General features: G+C 38.4%; 1 protein-coding gene across 1 annotated transcript in view; it reads right to left on the bottom strand.

Annotated features, from left to right (window-relative positions):
• The window catches only part of Eip63F-1 (Ecdysone-induced protein 63F 1), a 96,498-nt gene that overhangs the window by 38,752 nt on the left and 44,472 nt on the right, over positions 1-13,274 (bottom strand). Inside the window, exon 3 of the mRNA XM_069838904.1 lies at positions 2,671-2,716. Within this exon, the coding sequence (XP_069695005.1) occupies positions 2,671-2,716 (46 nt within the window). The remainder of the gene's footprint in view (positions 1-2,670; positions 2,717-13,274) is intronic.

Genomic DNA, 13,274 nt, shown 5'->3' with positions numbered 1-13,274 from the left:
TTTAAAAGGTACGCAAAACGCGTTCTTGCAAGGGGTTCGGGGCTGTAAGAAACTAAATATGTGAGCTCCAAGCCTGTTGGCCACTTGTCTCACTCCGGGTTACGCTGCTCCACTGAAGGAGCTCTAGAAAATTTTGAAGGGGATAAACCGAAAATGAACGTAACCTCTTAGGTGAGAAATATAATATAGGGTAAATTAGGGTCTGTTGGACAGTCGGGCATGTTGGACACTTTGTACTTTAACGTGTTACCTCGTCACTTGTGGGCACCACATTCTGCTAGAAGTCAATGACGAAAGTAGCCACGAGTGGGGCAGAACTTGGTGCCCACAAGTGACGAGGTAACACGTTAAAGTACAAAGTGTCCAACATGCCCGACTGTCCAACAGACCCTAATTTACCCTACATAAATATCCCGCCAAAATTCGCAATAGTATATGGCGATAAGAATGTAATAGTTATTATTTACACAAACGTGTTTTTTGTTGTATTTGCAGCTATTGTTGTTAGGCCTTCGGTGGTAAGAATAAACATGAGTATATAGTAGGCTATATACTGGACTTTTTTTAGTAAATACTCTTGTTAGTAAGAATAAAAACATTTGAGTACCTGCTCATTTTTGATTACATACTCATAACATGGAAGCATAGTAGAATATACTCAAGCGTCCATCTTGTACAGAATATATACTCATGCTTGATAAGAATAAAAGCTAGTATATTCTCATATTTATAAGTTGTTTCTCATGTTATTCTGAGTATGGTTTGTAGCAGGCTCAATTCTGAGTATTATTGATTTGTGTTCAGTTTGAAATGGCATTAATTTATGAACGATGTAGTACCTCATGGAAAAATATAGAAAAAGACGTGAACTTCAGAAGCCTTTAAAGTGAATGTGAAATTGGTTAAACACGTATTTGTTCTTCATAAAAAAACATAACCTATATGAATATTAATGGCTATCAAATTATAAGGTTAGATTGTATTGTTAAATATAATTAACAACTACAGTTTATTTTGTAAAATTTGAATTGCAAAATGCAATTACTTGTAACTTTAAAATTATATATAACTACTCCATAATAAAAAATACAATTAGCATAACTGGAATTTTAGAAATGGATTGTAATCTCTATCCAACATCCCACAATGACGATTTCCCAGTACTATTTCCTTGTTTCCTGTTTTATTAACATCACTTATCTGATTCGCTCTCTCTTTCATGTTTACTAACTTTTAAACGATCAAGAAGGCAGTAGAGATGATTATATATTCGCGTTAGGTAGAATGTCTTTATTCTTACGAAAATGTGTATGTTCTAGTGGTTACGAGTATATAATCACAGAAAGTGCTCATACTCATAAGTATAAAACTTGAGAAAGTACTTAAGCTTTATTCTTACTACCCTTGAAAGTTAGAATTCCCACACAGAAACTTGTTGCTACGGAAACCATTCTTCATAACATAAAACTATACTGAAATAGATCCATTACAGTGCACTTATTGTTGCTTAGTTACCATTAAAGTGCAGTTTTGCGAAGGCTTTGGAATAATATTGCTCTAAATTTTCTATGCAAAATGTATTGTATTTGCAATTTTAAAAATCTGATCGTGCAAAAAATGTTGTACAATACACGTTTCTGAAGTGCATTACAAAATGTCGAAAATTTAAACACTCGCGCTGCTCGTTTTTCAAACTTTTCCTCATTTTGTGAAAAGCACTCATCAACCTTGTATCTTATATTAAGACTTACTTACTTACTTACTTACTTACTGGCTTTTAAGGAACCCGCAAGTTTATTGCCGCCCTCACTTAAGCCCGCCATTGGTCCCTATCCTGAGCAAGATTAGTCCAGTCTCTACCGTCATATCCCACCTCCCTCAAATACATTTTAATATTATCTTCCCATTTACGTCTCTGCCTCCCTAAAGGTCTTTCTCCCTCCGGCCTCCCAACTAACACTCTATATGAATTTCTGGATTCGCCCATACGTGCTACATGCCCTGCCCATCTCAAACGTCTGGATTTAATGTTCCTAATTATGTCAGGTGAAGAATACAATGCGTGCAGTTCTGCGTTGTGTAACTTTCTCCATTCTCCTGTAACTTCATCCCTCTTAGCCCCAAATATTTTCCTAAGCACCTTATTCTCAAACATCCTTAATCTCTGTTCCTCTCTCAAAGTGAGAGTCCAAGTTTCACAACCATAAAGAACAACCGGTAATATAACTGTTTTATAAGACTTGTGTTCTTATTTGGTTATTTAACGACGCTGTATCAACTACTGGGTTATTTAGCGTCTATGGAATTGGTGACAGCGAGATAAGGCCTTACATTCGCCTTACAGTTGGGGAAAACGTCGGAAGTAACCCAAGCTGGAATCGAACCCACGCCTGAGCGCAACTTCAGATCAGCGGGCAAACGCGCTACCGCCTGAGCTTCGCCGGTGGCTAAGATTTGTGTTGAATTTCAGTTAATAGAGTTCTGTATGTAAATGTTATACTTGTGGCGACATAGCCTATAATATGTTCGTTTCGTCGGTTGCTCTTATTAAATTAGTTACCGCAATATTAATGTTACTGACTTCAATATCTGTCAATGAGAATATAAGCATTTAACGTGTTGTAGTTCAGGAACTGAACACTGAACTCGTGTCACAGATGCAGCGCTCACCTTGCAGCTCGGTCTCGCTGAACTCCCTTTTCTGTAACGACGGTTCCTGAAAAAAAAAAAAAGATTACCGTTATCAAAGCGCTTTTCAGACAAAATATATTTATGCTATTGATGAAATGTTCACTACACTCTATTTAAGCACTCAATATTCCATTCAATTCATAAATATTGCTACAAAAGCAGTTCACACACTTCCAAGACTAACTCCTTCCTAGTATCCTCTGGATGTCGAGGGAGAAGAAAATCTCAAAAGAAGCATAATATTTACCCTAAACCTTTTTGAGATATCAACTTACAAAATGCCCTGAGATGTCACGTACAAGGGGCAATCAATAAGTTTTCGGATTGCCCTGAATACAGGCAACATACGGGACATAGGGAACGGAGAAGTTATCTGGAACCAAACGCCTGGAATCTATACTAAATGCATCACTCCAAAGGCAGAGAAGAAGACTAGCCATAAGGCGTATATGGAGAGATACCAGGGAAAGTCGCAATAGGTCCTTGACATGTTTGCACAAAATCACGTGTAGAAGCTTAGTCTTAAAGAAGTTTAAAATGTCCTCTGAAATCCACAGGCCTACAGTCTGACGCATCTTTAAGGAACTCACAATCACAGGCCTATGTTCCTCTCGTGTAATTAAGCGGTCATAGATGTTTGTTCTGTGCAGTTTGTCCTTTATATTTCTCCAAAGGTAAAATGGGTGGATGAATGGATGGGTGGATGGATGGATGGAGGGATGGCTAGATGGTTGGATGGATGGATGGATGGGTGGTGAATGGGTGGGTGGATGGGTGGCTAGATGGGTGGATGGATGGATGGATGGGTGGGTGAATGGGTGGATGGATGGGTGAATGGGTGCATGGATGGATAGATGGATGGATGGATGGATGGATGGATGGATAGATGGATGGATGGGTGAATGGATGGATGGGTGGGTAGATGGGTGGATGGGTAAATGGATGGATAGAGGGATGGATGGATGGGTAGATGGGTGGATGGATGGATAGATGGATGGATGGATGGGTGGATGGATGGATAGGTGGGTGGGTGGGTGAATGGGTGGGTGGATGGATGGATGGGTGAATGAGTGGATGGATGGATGGATAAATGGATGGATGGTTGGATGGGTAGATGGATGGATGGTTGGATGGGTAGATGGATGGATAGATAGATGGATGGATAGATGGATGGATGGGTGGGTGGATGGATGGATAGGTGGGTGGGTGGATGGATGGATGGATGGGTGGGTGAATGGGTGGATGGATGGATGGGTGAATGGGTGTATGGATGGATAGATGGATGGATGGGTGGATGGGTAGATGGATAGATAGATGAGTGGGTGGATGGATGGATGGATGGGTGGGTGAATGGGAGGATGGATGGGTGAATGGATAGATGAATGGATGGGTGAATGGCTGGATGGGTGAATGGATGGATGGGTGAATGGATGGATGGGTGAATGGATGGATGGGTGGGTAGATGGGTGGATGGGTAAATGGACGGATAGAGGGATGGATGGATGGGTAGATGGGTGGATGGATGGATAGATGGATGGATGGATGGGTGGATGGATGGATAGGTGGGTGGGTGGGTGGATGGATGGATGGGTGGGTGAATGGGTGGGTGGATGGATGGGTGAATGGGTGGATGGATGGATGGATAGATGGATGGATGGTTGGATCGGTAGATGGATGGATGGATGGTTGGATGGGTAGATGGGTGGATAGATGGATGGATGGGTGGATGGATGGATGGATAGGTGGGTGGGTGGATGGATGGATGGATGGGTGGGTGAATGGGTGGATGGATGGATGGGTGGGTGGATGGATGGATAGGTGGATGGATGGGTGGATGGATGGATGGATGGGTGAATGGATGGATAGGTGGGTGGGTGGATAGATGGATGGGTGGTTGGGTATATGGGTGGATAGATGGTTGGATGGATGGGTGGGTGAATGGGTGGGTGAATGGGTGGATGGATGGATGGATGGATGGATGGATAGGTGGGTGAGTGAATGGGTGGATAGATGGCTGGATAGGTGTATGGATAGATAGGTGGGTGGGTGGATGGATGGATGGGTGGGTGGGTGAATGGGTGGATGGGTGGATAGGTGGGTGAGTGAATGGGTGGATAGATGGCTGGATAGGTGTATGGATGGATAGGTGGGTGGGTGGATGGATGGATGGATGGGTGGGTGGGTGAATGGGTGGATGGATGGGTGGATGGATGAATGGATGGATGGGTGGTTGGATGGATGGGTCGGTTTTGTATTTCTTAAGCTCGTACATGTTCAAAATGGCCCCCTTCCGCCACAGTACACTCCCAACAACGACGTACAACAGAGCGACATACCAACTGGATTGTTGCTAATGGAATATCATTACAGGCATGTTCAATCTGAACTCTCAGTTCCTCCAGTGTTTGTGGTTTTGTGGTGTACACTGTGTCCTTTAGAGTTCCCCATAGGTAGAAGTCTGGAGGGGTTAAATCCGGAGATCGAGGGGGGAACTCTTCGTCCGATCCATCTGTGGGTCGTCCTCATTTAGTGCATGAACAAGTCTCGGATTGTAAGGCTTCCATTTTGAGCTCGCAAAATTCGATGAACACTGGACTTGCTGATACCAATCTCACGAGAACATTGCCTCATTGACTTCTTTGGGGATTGTGCAAAAGCCTGCATGACTGCATCAACACTCTCGTTATCGTGGAACTTCTCTTTCTTCCGCACCGCCCTTCCAACACATCTTGCACCGTTCCGTCGACTTCAAACTTGTCTCGGATTCTTGTGATAGTTAACCTTGTTGGTGGTTGTGTTCCAAATTCAACCCTCCAACCAGTGGCGAAGCTACGTGGAGGCAATTGAGGCAATGCCTACCCAGAAAAAACCTCAAGATAAGAATTATACATAAGCCTACTAACATAAATTTGTAGAACGTAATAATTGTTGTGATTGAGAAAATCAGCTGTTTTTATCGGCCGCTAGATAGTGGCACATGTCAACGACAAAATCTGTCTGTTGTGCACGGCCAGGGTGATGGGCATCTGCGAGTGAGACAATTTCTTGCTTGCCTCTTCTGCCACTTCAACAGGCTTTGGCTTTACGACAGGGATTGGAGGGGACGGAAAATAGCGTGAGGTTGTTTGAATTTCTATCAACTCCCTCCACGTCGCAAGGAGGCATGTCTCACGACCAACCACAGTGACCAACAAAGAAAATTCCAACGAGTTTAGTATCTAACTCGTTGGAAAATTCAAACTTTCTCTTGCTTGCAGTTATAGTGTTGCCAATTTATGGTAGCTACATCTAGCTATTTTAACTAATTTTCAGCGGCAACATAGATGAAAGTTTTGTATTGTATTATTTTTTTGTTAATTTAGCGAGTTTTTAAAGCCCTCTTAGCGACAGGAGTAAACATTTTCTCCATTGATAGCATTACTGCTGTTTAAGGACTTTATCACAAACACTGTTGGCAACACTGCTTTAGTGGGAAATGCTCCTTTTGATTTAATCGGCGCAAAAGTTACTCAAGACCATTTTTGTTGTTAGAATTAAGTGTGAGTTTACTAGATTGTGCCCGAAATAATGAGTGAGTGAAGATCATTTTTGTATTATTTTGTGAGAATTAGGTGTATTTGTCCCCTCAAAGACTTTTAGATTATATTGTCCTAAATGGCCTGGAAAGTGTATATGTGGAAGTGTTCAAAACAGAGCCTTCTTCAGTTACAACCGGAGCCATACGTCGGCAACACTGTAATTAACTGTCAGCCGGAGGCCGATCATACAGAACACGTGTTTGTGCTAATGCCGATTTTCAATGTAAATTAATGTTACAATATAAGTGTGTGTCGCGGTCGTACCAAATGTTCATTATTGATGTATTATAAACTAAGTGCGTGTTGGCAATAAAATCAAGACAATAAATGAAAAAAAAAAAAATTGGTTGCAGTCTTTGGAAATTTTTACGGTTAGTGATGACAAAGTAAATAATAAATATTGTATTAACTACATTTTTATAGTCTTACTTGTGGTTTGTGATGTATCAGAATTCTAGCCAAATTGTTGGGTCTCGCCTGCTGTATCAATAAAGTTACGCCGTTGATTTTCAAGTTCATTGTAAACAGCTGTTTTGTGATCCCATAAAATAAGTTGCAGTTTTGAAGATTCCGAATGCCTGCTATACGTCAGAATTATCTATAATTTGTAGATGCATACACTCACTTTGTTGGTTTTCAAGTTTCATTTATTAATATTATTCCTTTTGTAATAAATTAGTTATAAACATGTTTCTTTTCACTTCGTATTTACAGGATTTAAAGTCCACTAAGTTTACGCTAATTGGCACATACTTAATAGATAATGATGTGTTTTGTTACGTATGTTGAAGGTATTTTTCTTACTTTTTTCATAGATCTTTATACTTGGCCTTGGCCTATTTAAAATTATATTTTTAAACATTTATAACAAATACTTTAGGATAACAGTATTGTTATGATGACTGGCGAGGTTCAAACTAAAACTGGCTTCCTGGGTATCGGAAATATTTATTGAAAAACACGACAGATCACATGGAATTAAAATGTAGGCCTATATGATAGGCCTATTCTAGACCTTTCACGTCAGAGGTGAAACAACATAAAGCGACAAAGCATTGTCAATTTAATAGCCACATAATGGTTAATTGATTTGAATAGGGTATTGCGAAAGTACGTCGTTATTTTATTTATTTTTGGTAGAACTAACATTTCCTTAAGTATTTATTTATTTTCCCTAGTACCATCAATTGAAAACACGTATGATTTTAATTCTTTTTGAAGTTATAAGTGGCTGTATGCAAGTACTTAAGCGCTATTCTGAAATTCAAATAAAATACCATTTCGGATTCCATAATAAATTACGTACATCAATACACTGAATCTTGATCATATGCACTTAGTTTTGTATCAATTAATGTCGAAAATGTACATGTGACAACGAAATCAAAGCACCAAAACGTCAAACGTCATTCCTTTATTTCGCATCCGCCCGCCTCCACTCTGCGTTGCCAAACCTACCCATGCTCCGGCTTGTAACTAAAGAAGGCTCTGGTTCAAATTAGTTCGTTTGTTTTTAACGTTTCCTGTGACCACAGTCTCTTCTGAAAGGAGTATGAGTACTTTGAAAAGAATAAAAACATACTTACGTAATTTTGATCAATGAAAGACTCAGCTGTCTTAGTGTCATTGCCATTGAGAAAAAGCTAGTGAAAGAATTGATGAGTGACCAGATGTTCAAGGATCGTGTCATTGACAATTTTGCCACCAAGAAAACTCGCCGTTTGGAACTACTGTACAAAAAAATGTAAGGTAAGACTTTCTGCCTACCCACTCTTTAAATACTGGCTTCGCCACTGCCTCCAACATTCTCCACTTTCTAATAATATTTCAGTACCCACTTACGTTCATCGAACGATAATTGCACAGCCATGTTTGTTATAAACAGATGAACAGGTTTCCATGCCTTCCACTGCCTTCTGAATCATAAACAGCAAAAATCGTGTTCCTATTTAATTTTTTTTGCTGTGAAATAGTATGTTATACTGGTGACAGACTACAGTCGCTACTCGCGATTAGCATTATCGCGATTAGCTCCGATCGCGATTACCGAAAATGTGGTGACACACTAGGTCCCGTCTGGTCAACAGCTGAATTACCATAGAGGAGACAATTTTCTCTATGTACATACGTATGTTTGTTTCCATTCTGGACAACGCCTAAAGCAATACTTTCTTTTGATGTTGTTTCATTCTTTTTTCCTTTTTTTTTTTCTTGTTGTTTCTTGCAGCTTTGATATGGGAATTTATTTGTTAAAATTGTTATATGCTTTTCAATGTAAACTGATACAATTTATATCATTACTATTTATATTATTTTGAAAAGAGATTTTACAACCTATAAAATTTATATCATGCCAAAAATTTATATTATCTATACTAATAATAAATCTGTAGCCGAAATTTTTCTGGTAATTTTTGATTTTCCAAAAATAATTGGTCCTAACATATATAATTAACCACCCTGAAACCGAAAATCGCTTTTTTGAAATTTTTGTCTGTCTGTCTGTCTGTATGTTTGTTACCTTTTCACGCGATAATGGCTGAACGGATTTCTATGAAAATTGGAATATAAATTAAGTTCGTTGTAACTTAGATTATAGGCTATATAGCATTCAAAATAAATTATTTAAAAGGGGGGTTATAAGGGGGCCTGAATTAAATAAATCTAAATATCTCGCTTATTATTGATTTTTATGAAAAATGTTACATGACAAAAATGTCTTTAAAAATCATTTCCGATAAGCTTTATTCTTTGAAAAATTTCGATAGGACTGATATTTAATGACATAAATGAGTTTTAAAATTAAAATAACTGCCAACTAAGGCCGTGTAATGAAATAAACAAATGACTTCGTTTATAAGGGGCCTTGGTCAACAACAATCGAAAGCTATGAATCATAGCCTACAGAAAATGTTTCTGAAGCAATATCGGAAGATAAATTAACCGATTTGTATAATTAATTATTATTTCACCATTGGAAAGTGTAGTTTCTCTGTATGGACATAATTCTATAATGTTATTACAGTAACTTCTGAGTGAATTGAGGACAGGTAAGATTAAAATAGCTTCTTATGCACAGAAAACTTGATAGGCTATTCTGTACATTCGTTTCCTGTATTTTCTAAAATAATTTTTATGACCAAATGAGTGGTCTCTGGATCAAAATGATCGCATTTTAATTATGCAAATACAATTTAAATTAAGTAACATAATAAACGATTTATCCTTATATCAAACACGAATGTTCCCTGGATCAAATGTCATATTTTAATTATGTAATTACTTTATATTTATTTCTAACGGGTGCAGCGGAGCGAACGGGTACGGCTAGTTTTGTAATAAAACATTTTTTTTTAAATCAACCCTAACCTCAACGATAGCTTCGTAATGGAGACTGAAATTGAAAATCTGAAAAAGAAACCAGTTCCAGTTTGTAATCCATTATTTATTGAAATGAAATATCTTTCAGCAGCCTTCTATTGCTCTTTATATATATGAAATATGAATTATTCGTCAGTCATTGTTAATATATTTCTTTTTACTTTTCTTACATCTGCATTAAATTTCTCCACTACGTCTAATAGTAGCCAAATTCATTTTCTAGCCATTCATTTTCGTTTCTATTTCATATAATACAATGGAAGAAGTAACAAAATTCCACAGCAGAAGCTATCACGACTTCCTAAATAATATAAATCAAGGTGATTCGAAACCAAAAATTACTAAAATGTTACTTTCGTCCACTGGGCCGTGCCTCAGCGCGATTATCTTGTTCTGGAAACAGGATTTAGCTCCTGATCGCGATCGGAACGGTGGCACACTACAAATCCGATCGCGATTAGGTCGATAATCGCTATTAGTGACTGTAGTCTGTCACCAGTATTAGGGAACTAGAGGCTCTACATAAAATAATATGAGAAAAGAAATTTCCTGTAGGTCCTTCCTCTTAAGTGGAAGACCAAATGTTAGGCAATTAAGATTCCGTAGTTCTCTGCATATTAAAGTGAAGTGAAATTTAGAACAGAAATAGGACGGGCGAAATCCTTTGAAATGAAGAACGGTAAACAATCGCCGTGTCAGGTATGAGCCATGAATCATTGCATGGGTGTGCGTCGTTTATTTTAGTAATAGCCATGAGCACTGCCTCGCGTGTGCACGCTGGCTGAGACAACAAATCATGCAGTGGCCCAGGTGGACTTTTGTTTGCGTTCACAATATGGTATATTTTGCACTAACTTGTTCAAGATACTATCATAGCAGTGTTCCGCTTTTAAATCTTTGTTATCCGAAGTGTCTTCACTTCTTTTTCTCTCTTATCAGTTTGTGGCAGACTCGGAGGTAGGCACACGTTACACGAGACGCAGCAACCTACCTCTCGAGAAAGAAGAGTTTGTCGATTCCCGACAGATTCAGTGAAATGTGTGGGACAGGTTTCCTCGGCGTTTCTATTTTTAATTTTTTCATAAATATTTTCCCAACTGTAACAACTAACAGGACTGCATCTGCTCTTGTGATTTTCGAAGCTGTTTCTTTATGAGTTCTAACGATTCCTTCATTTCTTATTTCTAATGAACAGGTTCCTTTTGCTGTTATTCTTTCGGCACTCATCATTGTCGCTGACGTTAATAGTAATATGCGTTACAAGAGCGGTATGTTGAAGTTTTCATGTTCGAGGAAAAGTTTGAAAAAGCGAAACGTAGTTGAGCTATTTTAATTTCCGAGAACATGAAAACAAACATGCCGCTCGTGTATCGTACATTATTTTGTGCGAAGATCGTTTATTACATAACTGAAAGAGGAATTTCTAATTAGTTGCAGTGAAATCTCCATCTTGGTTTCTGTTCAATGACGGCAAATTTGCAAAACAAAAATATCTATCTCCAACATTGTTGCTTTAACATGTTTTCTGTGTTTACTATACTCCAGCAGGCCGTGATATACGTCTGTCTTTTTTTCCCCCAGTCTATGATGAGTCTGGAATCTTGTTGATTTTTTCACGGCTTCCTTAATGTTACTTGCATCACGAATGCAGTAACTTTAGTAGAGTTGTAGAGTTTACTTAATTTTTGCAAATATTTAAAAACAATAATTAACAGTGCAATTTAGGTGAAATTGCAGTGGTAAGTTTCCAATTTATAATTATTACTATATTGAACGTCTCTAAAAATAATATGTTAAAAGCCTAAAGCAGTAAAATCAATATGTCACTTAAGCGGTAAGAAGAGGGAAATTGTTATGTGTGTTAGGTTGGGAATACTGAATGTGGAATTTTAGACTTTCCGCGGATTGGTTTTGTGCGAAAAACAAGCAAATACGCACGATCTCGCACGAAATATAATATTAACTGAAGCGGTGAGATCAATAACCATTCAAGTCCATTTACACAAGTTTCGAGAAAAATGCGAAAAACATTTTTTTTTTAATTTCCTACCCAATTATTATTTTTACACGTAATACTTCTGTTTGTTTTAGAGATCAAGACAAAGTAGCATACCAACTTTAAAAGTCGTAACACTTGTGGAAATATCAAAAATTTAATTTCAAATTTGCAAAAAATGAATGAGAAAAAGTGGACTTGAATGGTAATTGATCTCATAGCTTCAATTCTTTATTTAACGTCTCTTCACAATTACAGAATCTATTTAGGTGTGCGTTGATAATATCAGCCTACAAAATTAAGGGCCATAAAATCTTTTCTAAAAATGTATGCTACAGTTATAGTTTCTTGGGGTGCTGAATTCAAAACTGAGCTCAGGTTTTCTCTATCTCGTACAATATTTCCGCAAGATTCATCGGCATTTTTGGAAATGTGAATCTAGCGTTACTGAATTTAATATGGAAAAATGATGAAGTGAAACATGTCCTGTGGCAAATATTAAAAGTATATTCTACAAAAACTATTACATTGTCGTAATTAACTCACATTTAGTCAAATGTTTAATACTGCCTTTTTCTCTTCATGATAAAGTTGGATTTGTTGCTTTCCTCTTGTGCGAAGTCAAAAGAAGTTCTTTGTGGACAGTGTTTTTGTTCCCAAGGCCTGCTTCTTGCTCTGCTGTCCCATTCACACACGAAATATAGAAACTTAGTATACCCATGATGAAGGATGAGTGGAACGGAGAAAAATTCTCTCCGGCACCGGGATTTGAACCCGGGTTTTCAGCTCTACATATTGATGCTCTATCCACTAAGCCACACCGGATTCCCATCCCGATGCCGGGTTGAATCCTCTGAGTTTAAGTTCCACCTCTTGGGTTCCCTCTACTGGCCTACCCTCATGCACTGCGTCATAGATGCATGACAGTGGCACAATGTCCACACATGTGCAGAGGTGCACTCGTTATGAGTGACTAAGTGGCCGGGATCCGACGGTGTGACTTAGTGGATAGAGCGTGAGCACGTAGAGCTGAAAACCCGGGTTAAAATCCCGGTGCCGGGGAGAATTTTTCTCTTTTCCAGTCATCCTTCATCATATGGTGATGCAGAAATTCTGCACGGAAATATCGTACATGTACTTCGATACATCGTAATATTAGTGTACCCAGCCTGCTGACCAAGAAGCATGCACAACTCTCTCAGATCTCCACACATCATCCAGTTATGATCTTTATATTTTATCTTTGTAACAATCAGTTCAAGCTACTTTCTAACTTTGCTCTAGAGTACAGTATGCCATTAGGAAAGTCCAGGATAACAGAAAGGGTTTGGAATTGAACGGGTTACATCAGCTGCTTGTCTATGCGGATGACGTGAATATGTTAGGAGAAAATCCACAAACGATTAGGGCAAACACGGAAATTCTACTTGAAGCAAGTAAAGAAATAGGTTTGGAAGTAAATCCCGAAAAGACTAAGTATATGATTATGTCTCATGACCAGAATATTGTACGAAATGGAAATAGAAAAATTGGAAATTTATCTTTTGAAGAGGTGGAGAAGTTCAAATATCTGGGAGCAACAGTAACAAATATAAATGATACTCGGGAGGAAATTAAACACAGAATAA

The sequence above is a fragment of the Periplaneta americana genome, chromosome 11 (assembly GCF_040183065.1).
Source record: "Periplaneta americana isolate PAMFEO1 chromosome 11, P.americana_PAMFEO1_priV1, whole genome shotgun sequence".
NCBI classification, from domain to species: Eukaryota; Metazoa; Arthropoda; class Insecta; order Blattodea; family Blattidae; genus Periplaneta; species Periplaneta americana.
Note: the sequence above shows the minus strand (reverse complement) of the source record. Positions and strands in the feature narration are given on the sequence as shown.